General features: G+C 35.0%; 1 protein-coding gene across 3 annotated transcripts in view; it reads right to left on the reverse strand.

The window, feature by feature from the left end:
- CERT1 (ceramide transporter 1) overlaps positions 1–21,829 on the reverse strand; it is a 121,336-nt gene that overhangs the window by 17,047 nt on the left and 82,460 nt on the right. The window contains exons 8-11 of one of the 3 annotated variants that reach the window (XM_076008124.1): positions 16,456–16,548; positions 9,266–9,352; positions 5,877–5,963; positions 5,277–5,354 (exon numbers count right to left, since the gene is read on the reverse strand). In XM_076008124.1, the coding sequence (XP_075864239.1) occupies positions 5,277–5,354; positions 5,877–5,963; positions 9,266–9,352; positions 16,456–16,548 (345 nt within the window). Of the gene's footprint in view, positions 1–5,276; positions 5,355–5,876; positions 5,970–9,265; positions 9,353–16,455; positions 16,549–21,829 lie in introns of all 3 variants that reach the window. The other 2 variants (XM_012783845.3, XM_012783856.3) reach the window with 2 other exon arrangements.

The following is a 21,829-nucleotide window of genomic DNA, read 5'->3' on the forward strand; positions in this document are numbered from 1 at the left end:
TAAATAATGTTACTAGTAATACCTACTGTCACTTAAAAATAAAAAAAAAAACTGTATTAAAATCACTGAAGCATATGAATAGTGTTTGCAAGCTTTAATTAGGTTAAGCATCATTTCAGGAATCATGCCTTTTGATTTTTCTGGACCTAGAGTTGAAAATGATGAGCCAATACATGCAGCATCTTCATACTAATGAACTATGAAAAAAAATGGATATAAAACACATTCAAAATAAGAATGTGACCAGCTCTACGAACAAATTTCAGTGACTCCTATGTGTTTTTTAATAATCTTCTCCTTCTAAAGATTAAGATTCTCAGGCAAATAGGGTGCAATGACCAGAACCCTGAAACTTTAAACTACTTAAACTTTGTGAAGTGTTTCCCCAAAATGGGCAGAATTCTGCAAGACAAGGAGCTGAGATTTTGAAGACCCCTAAGGCAGACTTCCTGATACAAAGACTCATCATCTTCCAAACCTGTCACAATACACCTAGCCCTGTTAATTACACTACTAACTGATCCAAACATAGCCCCCCCCCACCCCCGTAAAAAGCCTGGACACTGTTAGTTGGAGAGACAGATTTGGGACCTGATTTCCCAGTCTCCTGATAGATGTCTTTCATAAATTCCTTTCTTCCTTGGCAATCCTCATTGTCTCAATAATTAATTGGATCTTTGTATGGTAACTGGACATAGGCTGAAAATGCCTTGCAGTTTTGATAATAAGAGGGGACATCACTCCAATTCTAACCTTTTCTTGTATCTCACATGTGAATCATTCATTATAATGTTATTTTTGGAGGCTACAAAATTGAATCTTCCCAACACTATTAACACAAAAATTTGAAAAGAAAATTGCCCTTTGATGATACAATAAAATTCTAGAAGGGCTAAAAGCCAGCTCAGATCTCTTTTGCATGTGAAAGAATATAACTATGTTTATTGTCCCAAAGTTACGAAGCCACAGAGGGGCTTGTTAGCTAGGCATAATTTATTAATAACAAATTAACAGTGTACTGTTACTCCAAAAGAAAAATGGCCAAGGACATAAACTGTTAATCCAGTGAAGAAATGTAAATGGCCAAAAACTAAAAATACCACTGCTAGTTTATAAGATTGGTAAAAATGAACTGAATTATAATACTCAATGTCAGTATCACAAAAGAAAACTGGCCTGGTTCAACTTTCCTAATGAACAATTTGGCAATAAAAAAATTTAAAAATATTCATGGCCTTTGTCCCAACAATTAACACTTCTAGGAATATACCCTAAGGGTGCATAGATCTATACATTAATACAAGAATACTACATATGCAAGGATGCTCACTGTAGTACTACTTATAATAGAGAAAAACTGAAAATAAGCTAAATGTTCAATGTTAGGTGGGGAGGTAAATCTAGCATGCATTAATAGACAAAGAATTATCTACTCTGGTAGAAAAAAAGATAATTATTAGGGTGTGGTGTGTGTATATTTGTCTGTACATGCCTAATTTTTTACATATACATATAAAAGATAAACATGAAAATATTAATAGTGATCTATTATTTCAATTTTATTTATTCTATTTTCTTAGTTCTGCTAAAATTAGTGTACATCACTTATACAATAAAGAAGGATGGGGTGAAATAAACAATTACACTGATGTTACTACGGCATGGAGTGAGAAAGAGTTTTACACAGAACTGTTTTTTGCTGTGATGCACACCACAGATTAAGCTGCAAATGTACTTGTACACTCTTTCTTCCTTTTTTAATAGAAGATGATTTTCCCCCTTTGACTTCTGAGGCAAATCTTTAAAAGGCAATTGTGTTATACGAATAAAAATGACCAAAAACATCCATTTATACATCCGGTCTTTTCTACTCTCTGTAAACCTGAAAATTATCTTCCAGTTTGTGGATACAGTCATTATTTCAAGAATTTGCAGTCTTTTAAAACTCTAATTTCTCAGATTTGGAGTGACATCATTCCTATTATCTGCCCATTAGACAGATTCATGTGTTGGTACTAGTATCTTAATATCTTAATAGTCATATATTCTATTTAAAAGTATCTTTAGGACATCTCTCAATTCTATGATTATCCTACCCAATCAAGCCTATGAAATATCATTTCAACAAGAATGAGGTAGTAAAAGCAAAGCCAAGTTATCAGAAGTTTAGAAAGCTTTTTAAAAATTTTTTATTTTTTTATTTTTTTTGAGACAGAGTTTTGCTGTCACCCAGGCTAGAGTGCTGTGGTGTCAGCCTAGCTCACAGCAACTTCAAACTCCTGGGCTCAAGTGATCTTCCTGCCTCAGTCTTTCAAGTAGCTGGGACTGTAGGTTCTCGCCACCACACTCAGCTAATTTTGTTTTCTCTATTTTTAGTTGCTCATCTAATTTATTTTTATTTTTAGTAGAGACAGGGTCTCACTCTTGCTCAGGCTGGTCTCGAACTCCTGAGCTCAAGTTATCCTCCTGCCTTGGCTTCCCAAAATGTTAGGATTACAGGCATGAGCCACCATACCCGGCCTACAAAGCTTCTATATGGGAACTGAAACAAATGATCAAGAAACTAGATATGATTATCTGTATATATGTCTGGACTTTTAAAAGATGGAGTAAATATGAATTGATTGTGGCATGCTTAAGTAATATTCTGCCAAATCATTAAAAGTGATGACAAACTCTGACTTAGTTTTTAAATTAACTATCAAGACATTACAAAATGAAAGAATTTCGCTACTTCAAATATTTTAAGGAATGACGTGGCATTATTAATATATATTGTTACTGTGTATAATAACATAATATAATACAAGTGTTTCTAATGTTAATGAACAAACTTAAAGCTTATTTTGCTTAATACGTAAGTCTCTTCAGGATATGAAAACTATAAAATATACCAAACTCAATTTAGTCACTGGTGGAATTTCACATTGTGTTGAATTAGAAGACTTTCCCAAATAACACTATGTTTCTTACCTAATGTTAACTCTAGGTCTAGATCCAATGTTATATTCTCAAGAAGTGTGATTATAATGAATTAATTTGCTAGACCCTTCAATAATGGGAGATAAGGCAGTACAATATCCTCTGAAGCAAGCAATCTTACCAACTGACTTAGTTATTTATTCTGAAGATGTTATTTATGTTATTTATGCTGCTGAACATGAGGTGCAGTTTAATCATCAATTAATTGCCAGAGCCCAACTCTGCTAATGACAATACTTTAGTGAGAACAATAAATACTTGAAGACCTCAGTGTTATTTTCTTCATTTTCGCCTCTTCTGGCAAATAAAACAGTATAATAATTAAAATCTAAAATAGGATGTGATCAATCACAAGCTCCATATATTAGAAAAAAATTTACCTACTGGTAAATTAATAGGTTGAGAGATTAATTTCTCTCAACCTATATACATGAGTTACATAAGAAGTTAATTTAAAAAAAGTTTTGTAAAAATATAGCCACCTGCTTTTCAGTGATATAGTTATCAGTTGTTCTATAGCTCTACAGCTAGGGCCCAGGTTTCAGTTCTGAAAGCCATAATTCTTAGGCATTCTTTATCACTGGCTTACATTCCTTTCTTGCTCTCCATTACATTTTCTTTCATTTATTCCTAAATTTCAAGGGAAAATCGTGACCAGTATTGATGGGTTTTAGTCTGTGATTTTATTACTTTTAATGCAAGGTGCAGCTTAGCAGAATAAACCAAAATATCCTAGTATTAGCTAGTTTTGCCACTGATTCATTGTGAATATAGTAAGTCTCTTTTTTAAATGCATGCATAAATGGATGAGCAAAAGGTAAGAAAAAATGTAGTATGTTTGGTTATGAGTGATTTCTAATCAAGAACTGCTAAATCTTTTTCTCAAAAATGTTCAAGGACAAAAAATACTGCAAAGTCACAAAAACACATTTCAAGTCAATTTTCTTCTCTATTACAGTTTTTAAAACTATGACTTTTAAAAACTTTTATTGGCCTAGCACTCTGGGAGGCTGGGGCGGGCGGATTGCTCGAGGTCAGGAGTTCGAAACCAGCTTGAGCAAGAGCGAGACCCCATCTCTACTATAAATAGAAAGAAATTAATTGGCCAACTAATATATATAGAAAAAATTAGCCGGGCGTGGTGGTGTATGCCTGTAGTCCCAGCTACTCAGGAGGCTGAGGCAGAAGGATTGCTTGAGCCCAGGAGTTTGAGGTTGCTGTGAGCTAGGATGACGCCACGGCACTCACTCTAGCCTGGGCAACAAAGCGAGACTCTGTCGCAAAAAAAAAAAACCAAAAAACAAAAAACTTTTATTGGAAAACTTTCACAAAGGAAAAAACAATGATGTGGATAGCTTTGATAAGCTCAAAGAAATTATGTTACTAAAATGGCAATAAAAGCTTACACTTACTAAGCACTTATTATGTGCCAGGCTCTGGGTAAATCACAAAAGTAAAGCACAAAAAAGAAAACTTGTGCAAGAGATCACACAACTAACTAGGATTTAAACTCTAGCCATTTTGACTAGAGATCTCAGGTTCTTAACCTAACATAATGTAATTCAATAAAAGGCAATCACCATAAAGATACAAAGTTGAATGGCAAAAATGTAAAGATTAAGAAAAAATTTTTAAAACTAATGCTGACAGTAAATTTTTAGGGTAGAGACTGCAAGCATTCAGCTTCCTATCTTAAATTCCTAAACCCAGCTATGCTAAATAAACCTAACCAATTTTCAGATTTCATGCATGAACAAGAAACATTAATTTATAATATCCATGGGTAATTTGCCTAAGAAAAACACAACCTGCTCAATGGAGCTTAGTATAATGATATAATATAATGAGACATATTATTTTAAAAGTTATTTCCTTGCTGAATATAATTGGGGATATTTTAAATTAGATTAAAATTGAGTTAAAATCTGTTTTTATGCTATAACATATCCTGCAGACCATGACCATCAAAATTGCTGAATCCTGTTTGAAGAAACAGATATTATACAAAACCTGTATCTTCTATTTTTTCAATTCAGTTTGAAAATCTTTCTGGAGTACCTCCTATATGACAGATTTCAAGCTATTCACAGTAGAGGATACAAAGTAAAGGGCACATGCAAGCCTGATAAAGGAACTACTTAGTAGATAAGGAAGGCCTTTTTAACGTTTATTGTTACTATTTAAAATTCAAAACTAAAACCAGTGGCCTAACCAAAAGATTTCTAGGAACGGGGAAAGCAGGCTGAAATATAGCACAGAAAGGCTCAAGTCCACTCTATACATTTATACAGTACCTGGGAGCTGAATCTGTGAACATCGTCAGAGGCACTGACTAGATCAATGGAAGACATGGAGGAAGAGCGACTATAGGGCTACCAGAGACAGACAAAGAAAAAACCAAGTAATCAGAACAAAGGCACAACAGAGCATTCAGTACCAACTTCCAAACACAAGATAAAGGAAGAGAAAACAAAGCACTATATGAAACAAGCACAGCAGCAAGTGCTGACTTCATGCACCTATTATGTATTATGTTCTAAAATCATTCCATAAAGAATGTAGTGCTTCCAATAATACAAAATAATACCACTTAACCCCAGAGAAGAGATTTAATACAACTGCCTACACTTCTAGTTAACTATTTTGGACTAGCCACTCTCTATCCACCCATCTCCCCTTTATTCCTTATATAAAAAAGAAAAATTATTATGTTCAGAATAAGATTTCCAACTGTTTTAAAGGATGTACATGGAATACAACATATAATACAAATAAAAAAACACTTCATTACTTAAGTTTATGAAAAGGGGAGAAAACTTGTACTATGTGATAGTTCCATTAACAGTGAAGAACAATACAAGGTATAGTTTCAGTAAACTCTGACATTAGCTTACCTTTTGGAAAAAACTATGCGGCCCCACAGAAGTCAAGGCGTCTCCAGATGGCAAGGACGTAGGTCGGTGTAATCTGACTTTTTCATTCTGTGACTAAAAAACATATAATGTTAAGATAGGAAGTTTTAAAAAGTGTCTTTTACAGCGGAAGAATGGCTAACATAACTTGGAACAACCAACATTTAATTAGTGAACACTTTAGTACCTGTTCTCTTCTTTTTTTTTTTGAGACAGGGTCTCACTCTGTCACCTGAGCTAGAGTGCCATGGTCTGATCATTGTTCATTGTAACATCAAAGTCCTGGGCTTCAGTGATCTCCTGCCTCCAATTCTTGAGTAGCTGGACTACAGACACATGCCATCACACCCAGCTAATTTGTTCTTTTTAGTAGAGACAGTGTCTTGCTATGTTGCCCAGGCTGGTTTCCGAACTCCTGGCCCCAAGTGATCCTCCTGCCTCAGCCTCCCAAAGTGCTATGATTACACTAGTATCATGCCTGGCCAGTCTGTTCTTTCTAACTCCACAGATAAAATGTTAGACTAGGGATAAGTTCTTTGATTTTGCTCCTAGTCAGACTTCCCATTACTTGCATGGCATCATTTTTCATAAGTCCATCTTAACATTGCTGATTTTCTCCTATCGAAACTCTGGCCAAATCATTGCAATCATTCTATCTTATCACAGCACTGAAGGGATGGCCCATAGGCTTATATAACATTAGAACCAGTATCACTGTTTGCTTCAGATATGTTCTTAAGAACATATTATTTATATCTCTTTGCCTACTTTCCACGAAGATATTCTACCTTCATTGTATCACCCTACTTCTGTTAAGCTGCCACTTGACCTCCTCTTCAGCTTGCTTAGCCTCTACTCACTTATTTCAACACAACTACTAAGATCTCATTTCTCATTCACCAATTACTATACATATATTTCCCTATGTTTGTAAATAATGTAAACTAAAAAATGTGTGATATGAGTGTTAGTTGGAAAATACCTATGCAGTGGCTGTGTTGTTGAGAGCTCTATGCAATATACACTGAGTACAAACAGGGAAAAGATCTGGACCTATGGAATTGATTTCATGGATTAGAGAAGCTTACTACTCTAGAGTATTACTACACTGTATCTTTGTCATATCAATGCACCTAGCAAGGAATATCATGGCCTATTCAATAACTGCTTTGTAGAACATCTACCAGAGTGTCAAGAATAAACTAAAGTTAAATGATTTGATAGCCCCATGAATATTTTAAAAATTTACAAAAGTTTTTATCAATTCTCTCAAACCCAACTCAACCACTGTACTGATATCAGTAGAGTAGCATTTAAGAGCCGGAAGGGATATTTTGAATCATCTTGTCTAACTCTCTTTGTTTCACAGATTAGAAAACTAAGGCCCAGAAAATTCAAGTGATAACTTCATAGGTTACCAAGTTAGCTAGGTAAAACTTAGAGTAAGACTGAGGTGTTTTCACCCAAAGTTCACTATTCTTCCCAAAACTGCACACCCTACTCAAAAAACAGTGAGGGGGAAACAAAGAAATGATGCTACTTCAGTTAGTACTTTAGGTTTTTGGAAGTAGAGCTTATTTAGGAATTGAAAGTTCCCACTCACTGAGTGGTACACAGCACCTTTTGGGTATAAAAAATGAGCAATAAGCTTTACAAATTAATGTGACATGAACTTTTTAATTCCTGGTTTAAAAAATAAAAAAAAAATAAACATGAGAAGCAAGTAGTTACTACTTGCAGGTGATTTGCTCTTGGTTAGGTAGTGCAGTAAATGGGCATAATGACCATGATTGATTGCCTTAGCAATGACAGGCAATCGACAAGCCAACCTTTCCCATGCAAATTCATTTGTAGTATAAAACCTTTGATCAGACATAACTACGATTATCTACAAGATACTTTATAGCCACAGGTTATTCATACTTGCCTGAAACGTGGCCTTACTAATAACCTAACAGAGGAAAATAACCTATCTAATAGGAAGGGAAATAAACTCATAACACAACTATACTTTAATTAAAACACCTGTGGTTTAACTTGTTATCTGTAGGACTTCATTTTCTCAGTCTTGAAGAGCCCTAAGCAGACAGTAGGAGTATGAGCTCCCCACTTCAGTTCTTGCTAGCAACAGATTTCAAGGACTCAAATAATGCAGCCTCACAGAGAAAAGAAAAATAAAAAACACCTATAACAACAACTTTACTACCGCTTCTGTTATCAGTCTGCTGAAGCAGAGGAGAAAAAAAAAAAGCTATTTTTACCCTTTAAAAACAACAAGAGGCTCCCCTTGTTATGATGGGGGGATACATTTATCATCTATGACAAATGTATCTTGCTCTTGCTCTGTGAACCTATCTTGTCCTTCCTCAATGAACTTCACTTCACACTTAAAAAATAATAAAAACACCAAGCAACTTTCCTCAGTTGCCTGGCATTTTCACTCCTTTCTTTGTGTGCTGCGGCCACTGCCTGCCTGCCTGCCTGCCTGCCTGCCTGCCTGCCTGCCTGCCTGCCTCCCTCCCTCTCTCTCTCTCTCTCTCTCTCTCTCTTTCTTTCTCAAGAAAATAAATAAACTTTGTACTTTCTATACTAAACTGTGTGAAAATCCTTTCTCCAATCCACTGCGAACACCTAGTAAGTTTCCACCCTAACACTGCCCAAAAGAAGGTTAAGTTTCTACCATAAGCAATATAGCTTAAAGGAAGGAAAATAAAATTCATCTTTAAGTGCCATCTAGTGGCAAAATATAGTAATTGCATTGCTGCAAATTAAAGAAGACAGTATCAAATTAATCTTGAAACTTGAGTCAATGGATTTAACAAATACTTTCCTTCAATTTCTACAGAAGCTGAGTATAATTGCTGTGAATTTAATGATGATGAGAAAACACTGAGCAAAGTAAATGTGAGGAAGACACTGAAAGTGAAGGTAATGAAGGCAATAAAGGAGTTAACAAAAACAATGATACTAACAGAAGAAAAACGATTTTAAGTGTTTTGTTATCTTCCTTTGGTGCCTGGTGAAGAGAAATTCAAAAAGACTTTACTCAGACTAAATATATGCTTGATATTAAAAGAATGGTTAAAGTTGGATACTTCAAGGGGAACAGGCAGAACATTTCCATTTAAGTTCATGTTAATTATCCATACTTCCTTTGAAACAATTATTGGTCCTCTTTCTATTGCTTGAAAATTGATATATAAAGGAACTGACAAAGATTCTTCTGCATTTGTAACATAATATAGACAAAGTTAATTTTTTAGGTTAAGTTCATGATTTTCAAGTTCTATTTATGTAAAATAATATACATCAAGGAATGCCTATAGTGTTAAAACGAATTTCAGCATAGAATTTTTAACAATTAGATATACCTGTTCTTCTATTTTATCTTGTCTGTCAAGAGCAGCTTCAACAGCATCAAAGAACTCTTCTTCATTAATCAGACTGTTAGGGCCTTCCTATTCCAACACACAGGAAAAAAAAGCAGTTTATTTAAAGAAATAGAAAACACTGGTAACCTTGGTACTAACTCCAGGGGAAAGATGAAAATTGACCCAACAAATATTTATTGAGCATACATTTATGAACCAGCCAGTATACTAGGGTCATATTATCACAATGATGAGTAAATATACATGCTCTATGTAGAATCACGTGAGTGTTTCAATTAATTCATTCAGTGTGCCTACTTCTGTATGGCTTGTGAGCTAAGAATTCCATTTTTAACATACTGACTGCCACACTAGAAAAAAAATTTTTTCCTTGTAGCCACAGTGTTTTATTAGGAAAATAGAATAAAATCTTCAAAAACCAAATGACCTTTTTTAATTTAATGAAAATTGTTATTTTTTGTTGTTTTCTGTGTATGAGTTCTAGGCAACTTGAAATAGTTCACGTGGCTCCCAAGGTGAAGAGCTATATGAGTTACATATGCTTCATAGGGCCCTGGGCTCAGAACTACTTTGAGTTTAATGCAACTCACATGGCGGTTAATGTGTTAAATGGTCAGGAAAAAGGTAATAATATTTTATGAGATGTGTGAATTGAGATTGAAATTCTGGTGTGCAAAAAGTTTTACTGGAACATAATCAAGCTCATTCATCTATGTATTGTCTATGGCTGCTTTTGTGCTATGGTAGTAGAGCTGAGTACTGACAACAGATATATATATATATAAAATTGCAGAGAGGGAGGTACAAAGTTGCATAAGATCTACACTCAATGAGAAGTGCAGACAGGAGTTCAGAGGGGTATCTTTCTAAGCAAGGGTAATTGTTTCATGGAGGAAGAAAAGTTGAGCTGCTGTTTGAAAGCCAAGATAGAGAGCAGTGGTCATCAATTCCTTTAGGAATTATCTGGGGAACTTGTTACAAGGAAAAATCCCAGGCCTCCCTCCATACCCAGAAATTACTTTTCAGTAGGCCTTGGGTGGACCCCAGAATATACATATTTAATAATCTCCCCAAGTAATTCTCAAGCAAGTAGAACTTCAGCTATATTAGAAGATAAAAACATAAAGAATAGCAAATTGGAAACAAACGAGGCATGTTTTTGCTGTGATAAACCAAATAAGTGGACTATAAGTGGAACAATAGCTTTGTATTATGGTAAAAATAAAGGCTATAATAGTAGGCTTGTGTTTACATTTCTTTAAAAATTAATATATACAAAATAACATGAACTGCTGAAATCTTCCCAGTTACACTGATAACTCCAAGTCATCATTAGTCTATTAAAAAGTATGTGCCAGTACCATCCCATCTCTACCATAACCTGGAATCACAATGGAAGGGTGGGAGAAGAACTAAAGGAATTGGCATAAAATTTCTTTTTATTAAAAAACAAAACAAAACAAAAAAACCACCCTTTTATCTCATCATGCTTACCAAGGGAAGGAGTTAAATCTATGGGATATTCCAGGTCTTGCATCTTACTTGTCTCCAGAGCAGCGTCTCTTATGTTAATGACTCTCCTAGCAGTTTTTTACCTTTAGATTCCAAAGTTTCCCTCTCCCTCTCTAAGTACCCTTATGTGGCTCCTTTGCAGGTTTCTCCTTCTCTCTTATCCTTTATTTTTTTTTATTTTTTTTTTTAAGACATTAATTGGCCAACTAATATATAGAGAAAAAATCAGCCGGGCATGGTGGCGCATGCCTGCAGTCCCAGCCACTCGGGAGGCTGAGGCAGCAGGACTGCTCGAGCCCAGGAGTTTGAGGTTGCTGCGAGCCAGGCCGATGCCACAGCATTCACTCTAGCTTGGGCAACAAAGCGAGACTCTGTCCCAAAAAAAAAAAAAAGATACAGGAAGAAGATAATGGGAGTGTTTTGTTGTTCTCTAATCTCTTAGAGTAAGTTTTTAATATTGGGTTTTTATTTACATAGAATCCCTTTAAAGAGTTTAATTAGCTTTGCTTTTTAAAAAATAATATTGTGTATGGTTTGAAAAATTTTGTAGTTCAAAAGGATTTAGTCTCCATCTTCACAGTCATTTCAATGTTATCATCATTGAAAATCATCAATAAAGACTAAAGTTGATATATATGAAGCAATAAAATTATCAGCACAGAGACATGGAAGAAACCATGAAAAGAATTAAAAATAGAATATAACGAAATATTTGTAGAATGATATACGGGTTAGGGGAAGACTTCACTGTAAATTTTTTGTACCTTTAGAATTTGCAATTAGGCAACTATTAACTATTAGAGTGAAGCAAAAACAAAAAGATTTCTAAAGTGATTCAAGTGTCGAGTTCTAGATATTTAAAAATAAGCTTTCCCCGAATCTTTTATTAATCCCTTTCTTATGACTAAAAATGCAAATAAAAAGATTGTCCCTGAGAAGATGGACTGGGGGATGGGAATTATATAGCAAGGACATTGATAGTGTTCTGCAACCACCACCACCATCCATCTTGAGAACTATTTTGTCATCTCAAACTGAAATTCCTCATTAAACAATAACTCCCTATTGCCCTGTCTCCCAACCCCTAGTGATCATTATTCTACTTTCTGTGTCTGTGAATTTGACTATTCTATGTACCTCATATAAATGGAATCATGTAATATTTGTCTTTTGTATCTGGCTTATTTCATTTAGCATAATGTCTTTAGGGTTCATTTATGTTATAGCATGTATCAGAATTTCATTCTTTTTCAGAGCTAAATAATATTCTATTGTATGTATACACCACGTTTTGTTTGTTCATTCATTCATTAATGGACATTTGGGTTGCTTTCACCTTTTGGCTGTTGTGACTAATGCTGCTATGAACGTGGATTTACAAATATCTGCTCAAGTCCCTCCTTTCAGTTCTTCTGTGCATATACCCAGAAGTGGAATTGATGGGTCAAATTACTAAATATATTTTTAAGTTTTTGAGGAACCACCCTATTATTTTTCACAGGGGCTGTACCATTTTATATTCCCACCAGCAAAGAACAAGGGTTTAATTTCTCCACATCCTCACTGACACTTCTTGTTTGCTATTTTTTTTTTAATAGCCATCCTTATGGATGTGAAGTAGTATCTCATTTTGGTTTTGATTTGTATTACCCTAATGATTAGTGATGTTGAGCATCAAGGGCCATTTGTATATCTTCTTTTTTTTTTAGACAGAGTCTCGCTCTGTTGCCCGGGCTAGGGTGCCGTGGCATCAGCCTAGCTCACAGCAACCCCAAACTCCTAGACTCAAGCAATCCCTCTGCCTCAGCCTCCCCAGCAGCTGGGACCACAGGCATGCACCACCATGCCCAGCTAATTTTTTCTATATATGTTCAGTTGTGCAGCTAATTTCTTTCTATTATTAGTAGAGACAGGGTCTCGCTCTTGCTCAGGCTGGTTTCGAACTCCTGAGTTGAGCGATTCGCCCTCCTTGGCCTCCCAGAGTGCTAGGATTACAGGCGTGAGCCACCACGCCCGGCCTGTATATCTTCTTTTGAAGCAATGTTTATTCAAGCATTTGCCCATTTTTTAATCAGGTTGTTTGGGTTTTTTGTTGTTTTTGAGTTGTAGGAATTCTCTATATATTCTGGATATTATTCCCTTATTAGATAGGGGATTTGCAAATATTCTCTCTCATTCTTTTGATCGCATTTTGACACTATTGGTAGTGTCCTTGGATGCACAAAAGGTTTTAATTTTGATGAAGTCCAATTTTACTATTTGTTCTCAAGTTGCCTGTCTTTTTTTTTTTTTTTTGCAATCACATAAGAGGAGGTTTATTTTCTGGCTAGCCAGGGTCCAAGCCCCAGAGCACCAATGCAGTGGCCACTCTCGCAGGCAAGGACCTCTTATCCTTTAAAATGTTGGTATTCTTCAGGGTTTAGTTCTTGTTCTCCCCACAGCATTCTCACTCATTACAAAGGTTTCAGTCATCATCTAACTGACTTCTAAATTCATGGCTAGACCATCTCTCTTCTAAGTTGTTAGATCTTTACATCCAATATGAAAACCTCCTCACGTGAAAGTCTCACCTCAACTGCAACATATTTAAAACCTGCTCTTCTCCAACCTCCACACCATCCTGTAGAAACTAGGGCTTAATCTTGGATTTTTCCCTTTACCCTTATTCAATCACCACATCCTTCAATTCTACTTTCCAAATATACTAGTCCCCCACCTTATCTGTGGTTTTGTAACAAAGGTAAAGGTAGGAAAAAGGGCAAGGAAATGTTTTACAGAGTTGCCTCTCTAAAACCTCCACCCCTTTTGGGAATTCAAACTTGAATTTTGACCAGTAATCAAAATGGAAGAAAAATATTCTTGGCTGTTTGTTTCCTAGTGCTTAAACCACAGGAGATGGCTCAACAGAATTGCCAGGACAAGGATCAGGAGATCATCCTCACCAGCGATAAGATTGAGATAAAGTGGAAGGAAACTACCAAATATAGTTAAACAACAATAGCCCGAAGCCAAAACATGTGACATTGGTCACTAGACCCCAGCCCAACTGCTTAACCCCCCCACCTTTAAAAAGCCCTGTTTTTCTGCTTAAAGGCAGCATAGCAGTCTCTGAGACACTAGTCTACTGCCCTCCTCATTTGCCAGCAAATAAACTAATTTTGTCTTTTCCTCAAAACACTTGTCCTTTTTCTTCATTCTCACTGATTCAGCCTCAGGGACCAGTACCGAAGTCTCGGTTTTGTTTTCCATAGTTTAATTACAATAAGTTATTGGAGGTTGGGAGGTGACACACAGACCCATCGATATAATTTATTACAGTATATTGTTATAATTGTTCTATTTTATTATTAGTTATTGTTGTTAATCTCTTACTATGCCTAATTTATAAATTAAACTTTATCACAGGTATGTAAATATAGAAAAAATATACCCCTTTCTAAACATGATACCAAACATAAAAATAAGTGAATCAAAAGACTGAGGTGCTAACATGAAGGTTTAAAATTTTTATATGGCAAAACCAATAACTAACAAAATTTTTAAAAACTACAAAAGAAAGAAAATAATTGAAAAATGAAAGGCAAATTCTATATACTTTCTAAATCAATAGGGAAAAAAAAGCCTAATATGAAAACAGTCAAAGGACATGGACAAGTGAGTCATTAAAAAGGAAACAGGAATGACCAACAAATGCATTTAAAATGCTCATCATGTAAATAAACAAAACAAGTTTTTGGCTTTGAAACTAGTAAATGCAAATACCTAGCAAAAGCCCCTCTTCCTTCCACCCTTCTCTTTCTTCCCCTCCAAAAAACTTTTGTTGAAAGAAGCAGAGACAAACACATATACAACTATACTTACATATTGCTGGTAGGTGATAAGCTATACTGTACATTGTTAAATTAAAAACATGGAATTTATTGGCTTACTTGTATTTTCTATAGTATTTCTGAAATGAACATAGATTTTATTTATAATATAAAAAAGTAATTAAAATCATCATTGTAATAGCTTATATTTCAGTTAATCTAGATTTTTAAAGCCACAGAGGATAGCTAATTAAGTAATTTTTATACATCTTAAGGAATAAATTGACAATGTAAAAATTTTAAAATATTAGAATTCAAGACTCATCATTATGGATTCTCACAGTTGGAAATCTGTTCCAACATAAAAAAAATTCAGCCAATGGAAGCCCTTCTGTTTTCCTTTCTAGAGCAAAAGTGGCAGGAAATTTTTTTTCTGTTTCTTAAATATAAGCTAATTACAACTATTTTATCATTCTGTGTCTATCTCAATGATAATCTCTATTATCCCATCTTCAAAATATTCCTGTTCATTTCAGGAATATCAAAAATATTTGGAGGGGGAAAAAGTTGGTTTTAGACATTTTCAAATGTAAAGGCAATTAGAACAGTTCATGCTTTGCTCTGAATAAGATCTCACTGTATAATAGAGACTAATATCTTTTGTATGCAAAGCACTCAGATTTTGTCTTCCATTGGTTACTTTGTTTTTGTTTTTTTGAGACAGAGTCTCGCTTTGTTGCCCAGGCTAGAGTGAGTGCCATGGCATCAGCCTAGCTCACAGCAACCTTAAACTCCTGAGCTCAAGCAATCCTGCTGCCTCAGCCTCCCGAGTAGCTGGGACTACAGGCATGCGCCACTATGCCCGGCTAATTTTTTCTATATATATTTTAGTTGGCCAATTAATTTCTTTCTATTTATAGTAGAGATGGGGTCTTGCTCTTGCTCAGGCTGGTTTTGAACTCCTGACCTCAAGCAGTCTGCCTGCCTCAGCCTCCCAGAGTGCTAGGATTACAGGCGTGAGCCACCACGCCCCGACCCATTGATTACTTTTACTAGAAAAAAAAGTAGATTAACATTAAAAATTACCATCTTTACAGGGGAGATAAAAACTTGTCCTATCAAATGGAGAGGCCTAATAAGCCTTTTAAAGTCTATATTAAACTTTGTAGGCAACAAAAAATACCTATTTCAGAGTAAGCCTGGCATTTTTATATCATGAAATATACATTTAATGAAAATAATCATTGAGAAAAAAGGTGGGTAACTGCCACACCTGGGGGAGGAGGGAACACTCCACAAATCTGAGAATCAGAACTTTGTGCACCAACTGCAAAAGAATGCAGAGGACTTTTTAGCCAACAGGCCAAGCAGCATAGGTACAATAGGGTCTAGAAAGTGGCCTAGAGCAAATGGCTTTCTGAGAGGCTCATGGGAGATCCACGTGCATAGTATGATTCAGGTCTTATAATTCTTAATCGTCTAATCAAAGTAGTTCCATGGTGACATCTGAGCCTCAAGGAGGGTCCAATCCAGGCACTATAAAGCAAGACCTGTACCATAACTAAGGTTTCTTTTTTACTACGACAATGAGTCTGCTGTCCAGTCATCATCTGTGGTATATGTAACTTGCTCTGTAAACCTCTATCTTGCTCCCCTTCAATAAATTTCATGTCGTGCTTGCCTTACTTTGGTACGTCTGGTCTTTCTTCAGCCAAGAGTACACCAAGAACCGAGAACACGAACGAGATTGCCAAATCAGACATTTACAGAAGTATTATTTTAAAAATAATCACTTTTGTGATAGATATGGCCTATGTGTTTCTCTAAGATCAAAATATAAATTCATACTTCATAATCTGGTCCTCCAAAGTGGGATTTTTTCTTAAGTTCTAGCATTATACTTTCGCATGCTTCTTCTGCTCTTCTTCTCTTCTCACTTTCCTATTAAAAAAAGGGAAAATTTTATCATTTAAAGTGGCCATTTTAATTACAATTAAATCTTGTAAGTGGATTTCCTCCATATTTCATTGAAATTTTATAATCTGACAAAAAAAATTACTCCATTCCTGTGAAAAAATGAGTATTATTCTGCACAACAACACACTTTTGTCTGAGCTATATAATGTTACATATATAATACAAACAGCCATTTAAATCACCACAAAGATCACCTTATAGGTAGGTTAGGTATTTTAAATGGTTAACTGCCAAGGTGTCTAAATTATATACTTTTTAAAAAAAGATAAACTAGCACCAGAGAAACACCTATTTAATATTCCTGTATTTTGTTACTCCAGTAAGAGCTATATTTATTTTGGTATGAATAAAAATAACAAGTAATGGATGTCAGAAAAAAAGAACCCAATTAATAGGTAGAATCAATGAATGCTAAAAAGATAATCCAAGTAAGAAAAATTTCCTACACTGTTTTCACTGCTGTCTTAAGTCAAATATTGCCCTAACACTTTAGAGCTGAAAAAAGACTTTAGATATCTACTTTCACACTCTCTCCTTGTATAGACAGGACTTTTGGCACTAAAAGGTTAAAAGACCCAAGGTTAACACCTAAAGTAACAAAGGCTGGCCCAATCTCAAACCTATTTCCACGACAACAAGGTACACTTGGTCAAATCTGATACTGAAGCCAGCAAGCTTTTGAAGAACCTAAAGCCTTTATTCCCTCACTTAAAATACAGTCTTGTCTGGCTTTTTCTTTCTTTCTTTTAAGCTTGTCCAAATTTCATTTTCTCAAAGACTGATTTGCTTAGTTCCAGTAGTAGGTGTTTTAAACAACACTTCTGAAAGTGAAAGGGAATTGTTAGTAATAATTTTGCTGAATCAGGGACTGCCCTCGTTAAACCAGGATGCATGGTCACCCTAGCTATGGGAAATGTAAATAGCTCTTCTTAGTTCCCCCTTTTCCCCAAAACACTATTCTGAAGAGTGTGATCATCAAAAAGCATAAGAGAACAGATTATGCTTGTGATCTGAGGTATGCTGATGAAAGTCACACAAGCTTAGAGTCATATTTCATTTCACCAGGGAGATACATTCTGAGAAATGTGTTGTTTGATGATTTCATCCTTGTGACAACACAAAGGGTACTTACACAAACCTAGATGGTATAGCCTACTACACACCTAGGTTATATGGCACAGCCTATTACTCCTAGACTACGAACTTATATAGCATGTTCTGTACTACAGAATAGTGTAGGCAATTGTAACACAGTAAGTATTAATGAATCTAAACATATCTAAATATAGAAATGGTACATCTGTATAGGGCACTTATGAATGGAGCTTGCAGGACTGGAAGTTGCTCTGAGTCAGTGAGTGGTGAGTGCATGTGAAGGCCTAGCACATTACTGTACACTACTCTAGACTTCTTAAACATTGTACACTTAGGCTACACTAAATTTATAAAATTTGTTTTCTTTCGTCAATAATAAATTAACCTTAGTTTATTATAATTTTTTAACTTTATAAACTTTTTAATTTTTTTTAACTTTCTGACTCTTTTGTAATAAGACTTGGCTTAAAATACAAACATTGTACAGTGGTACAAAAATATTTTCTTTTTTCATATCCTCATTTTATAAGCTTTTTCTATTTTTAAAAGGTTTTAAGTTTTTTTCCTTATTATTTTTAAGCTTTTTTGGTTAAAAATTAAGACATAAACACACACATTAGCCCAGGTCTACACAGTGTCAAGATCATCAAGACACCACCATGTGGTAGCAATTTTTCAGCTCCTTCGTAATCTTATGGGACTATAGTTGTATATGCAGTCTGTCATTGACAGAAACCTCATTATGTGGTACATGGCTAAATTAAAATCCACACTAAACTCACACAAAGCAAACTACTTCTAAATACCATGTTTGAATTAAAGCTAGTGCAAATCAATGAATTAGTTTATCAGACCCAAAGATTTCAGTAATTAATTTTTGTGTACTCAAGAGAAAATGGTTACAGTTCAGTTTTATATATAAAAAAAAAAAAAAAAAAAAAAAGAGAAAATGGGAACTATAGACTTGCCAGAATGACTAAAATTAAAAACAAAAACATAAACTGGTGCCTGTAATCCCAGTTACTCAGGAGGCTGAGGTGGGAGGATTGCTTGAGGTCAGGAGTTCAAGGCTATAGTGTGTTGATGATAGCCACTGCACTACAGGCCTAGGCAACATAGCAAGACCCTCTTAAGGAAAAAAAAAGAGAGATAAATGGATATATAGTTGCTATAAACCAGTAAAATCTCAGGAAATGTTTCCTTTAAAAAATAACCAAAACCCCAAAAAATCCACATGAGCATACCTAACAATATCAAGTGCTGTCAAGAGTGAAAAGCAACTGGAATTCTCATCTATCGCTAGTGGGAATATAAATTAATATAACCACTTTGGAAAATTACTTGCTACTATCTATTAAAGCTAATCACATACCCTATGAACCAACAATTCTACTCCCAGGTACGTGACCAAGAAAAATGTATGTAAAAATATTTTTGGGAATTTTCACAGTAGTTTCATCCCTAATAGTCAAAAAATGAAAACAATCTAAATGTCCATTGATAGGAACATGGATACACAGATTAAAGTATACAATGAAAATTCATCACATAATGAAATACTATATAGCAATAAAAATAAACTTACCACTAAATGTAAGAACATGAATGAACCTTACAGTCAAAATTGAGGAAAAAAGAAAGCCAGACACAAGAGTATACTGTATAATTCCATCTATATGGTATTCAAGAACATGCAAACTAATCTATAATGATATAACTATGGTCATCTATTGGGGTGGTGTTATGGTATGGACTAGGAAGAGGCATGAAGGAAACTTACAGAGTACTAGCAAAGTTATATATCTTGATCTGAGTGGGGTCACAGGGGTGTATACATATGTAAAAAAAAAATCAAGTAGTATACATAAGATCAGTACACTCCACTGTATGGATACTTTAATTTTAAAAAGTAAACAAAGATGCACAACACAGCAATAATATCAAAAGGACTTATGGGTAAGTGAAAAAGCATGCAAAATTACACACCTGTGAATCTATTAATATAAGCAAACTTTTCTTCAATGAATAGATTTTCTTATGAACACTGTTAATTAAAATTGTTTAACCATAGAACTTTTGGCTTTCCAGCACATAATTGGCTAACAATTAAGTATACTTCTTCTATAGTAGAAGGGACTATTATTACACAGATAACCAAGAAAAATTATCACCATGAAATAACTAGCTGAAAGAATGCTAGAACTGACATAAATTTACATAAAAGTATAATATAAACAACTCTACAATTAAATAGTTGTTATTATTACCACCTATTTAATTGCTCATTAGATTTTAAGCTCCTTTGAGGGACTATATCCTGCTCGTTACTGTTTCCTCATTCCTAGCTTAGAGCCAAGCACACAGCAGGCATGCAAATACTTCCTGAATGAAATAAATTCAATGAAACAACAGTATTGTACTTTCTCTCCCAATTCTATGAATGACCTGAAAGAATATTTATTTATTTATTTTTTTTTTTTTGAGACAGAGTCTCACTTTGTTGCCCAGGCTAGAGTGAGTGCCGTGGCGTCAGCCTAGCTCACAGCAACCTCAAACTCCTGGCTCAAGCAATCCTCCTGCCTCAGCCTCCCAAGTAGCTGGGACTACAGGCATTCGCCACCATGCCCGGCTAATTTTTTGTATATATATTAGTTGGCCAATTAATTTCCTTCTATTTTATAGTAGAGACGGGGTCTCGCTCTTGCTCAGGCTGGTTTCGAACTCCTGACCTCGAGCAATCCACCTGCCTCGGCCTCCCAGAGAGCTAGGATTACAGGCGTGAGCCACCGCGCCCGGCCAAAGAATATTTATTGATAAACAACTTTCTGCATTCAAAAACTTTCTAATCTTTATTGAGTGTGTATATATATGTATGTGTATATGTGGAGTATACACACACACACACACACACACACACACACACACACACACACACTCACTGAAGAAAACTAGAAAGTCCTTAGAGTTTATCAACAAATATACACATATATGCACATACATACACACTTACATCTCATGTAATATGTAACTAGGATTGTTATTTCAACCTTGAGAAAAAATTATAATGGAAAAGGTGAATAAGGTTTGTCATCAGACAGACCCATAAGATGACTACAAAACACAGTAGTTTCCAGATTACAATTAATACTGCCATCTTTTCTGGCTGTTCTTTGGTTAAAAACTCTTGCATAGAGAAACAACAAAAGTAGTTTTTTCACAGATCCTTTGGTTTGTTCTACTTGCTACCCAATAAAGAATGAGAATTAATACGATTAACAAAGACAAAAGCAATCAAAAATTCACCACCCTATTCAATGCTGAAAAGATGAGGAAGTCATGTTACATAAGGTAAAAGTTTCTAAAAAATTTTTAATGAATATTTTTTGAGGCAGTGTGGTTAGAGTATATGACTGAAGAATGTGATCCACTAGTGAAGAAAAAAGATAGGAGAGAAAAAGTTGCCCAAAAGTTGTAAATAAGCTAAGTCTGGACAAATTGAATGATATTCTTAAACCATTAGTCTAATGGATTTTAAAAGTAGTCCTGATTTTCGCTACATTATTTTTTGTGTGGACAGGGATTCTTCTAATAATTCAACTTGATCCACATTGAGTATACAAGTCAAAATCTTAGAAGATGTAATAGCTTTGTTCCAGGATGATAATGAAATGTCTATACCTTAAAAGGACATTTTCATTGCCTGTTTTAAAGATGACATATTGCTAGTCAATATGGCTTACTCTCACCTGCACTTGAGAATTCTGAACAGTTCTCCTTTCTTCTAAAACATTGGGGACCTTCTTAAACATATACTGTTATTCAAATTCTGTGGCCATTCTGCTATTACACCAATGATGGCATTGCTTTCCTTAGTGTCCTGCTCAAATTGATAGACCTTCAAACATTGCAAACAATATAACTTATAATTAATAAGATTTTGGCAGATGTCTAGCCTGGTATCCACAGCTGATATATCAGAATAGAGAAAATTCCTCCAACCTTGCCCCCAATACATTTGGATAACTCTCTGGGCCTTCGTTCCTCCTTCTATAAAATGATGGTGATGTACTGAAACTAGATTCTCTAAGGTATGTTTCAGTTCCAGTTCTACCATTTTACTATTTTTCTAAAGTTGAATTATACGCAGAAG

This window comes from Microcebus murinus, chromosome 11 (assembly GCF_040939455.1).
Source record: "Microcebus murinus isolate Inina chromosome 11, M.murinus_Inina_mat1.0, whole genome shotgun sequence".
NCBI classification, from domain to species: domain Eukaryota; kingdom Metazoa; phylum Chordata; class Mammalia; order Primates; family Cheirogaleidae; genus Microcebus; species Microcebus murinus.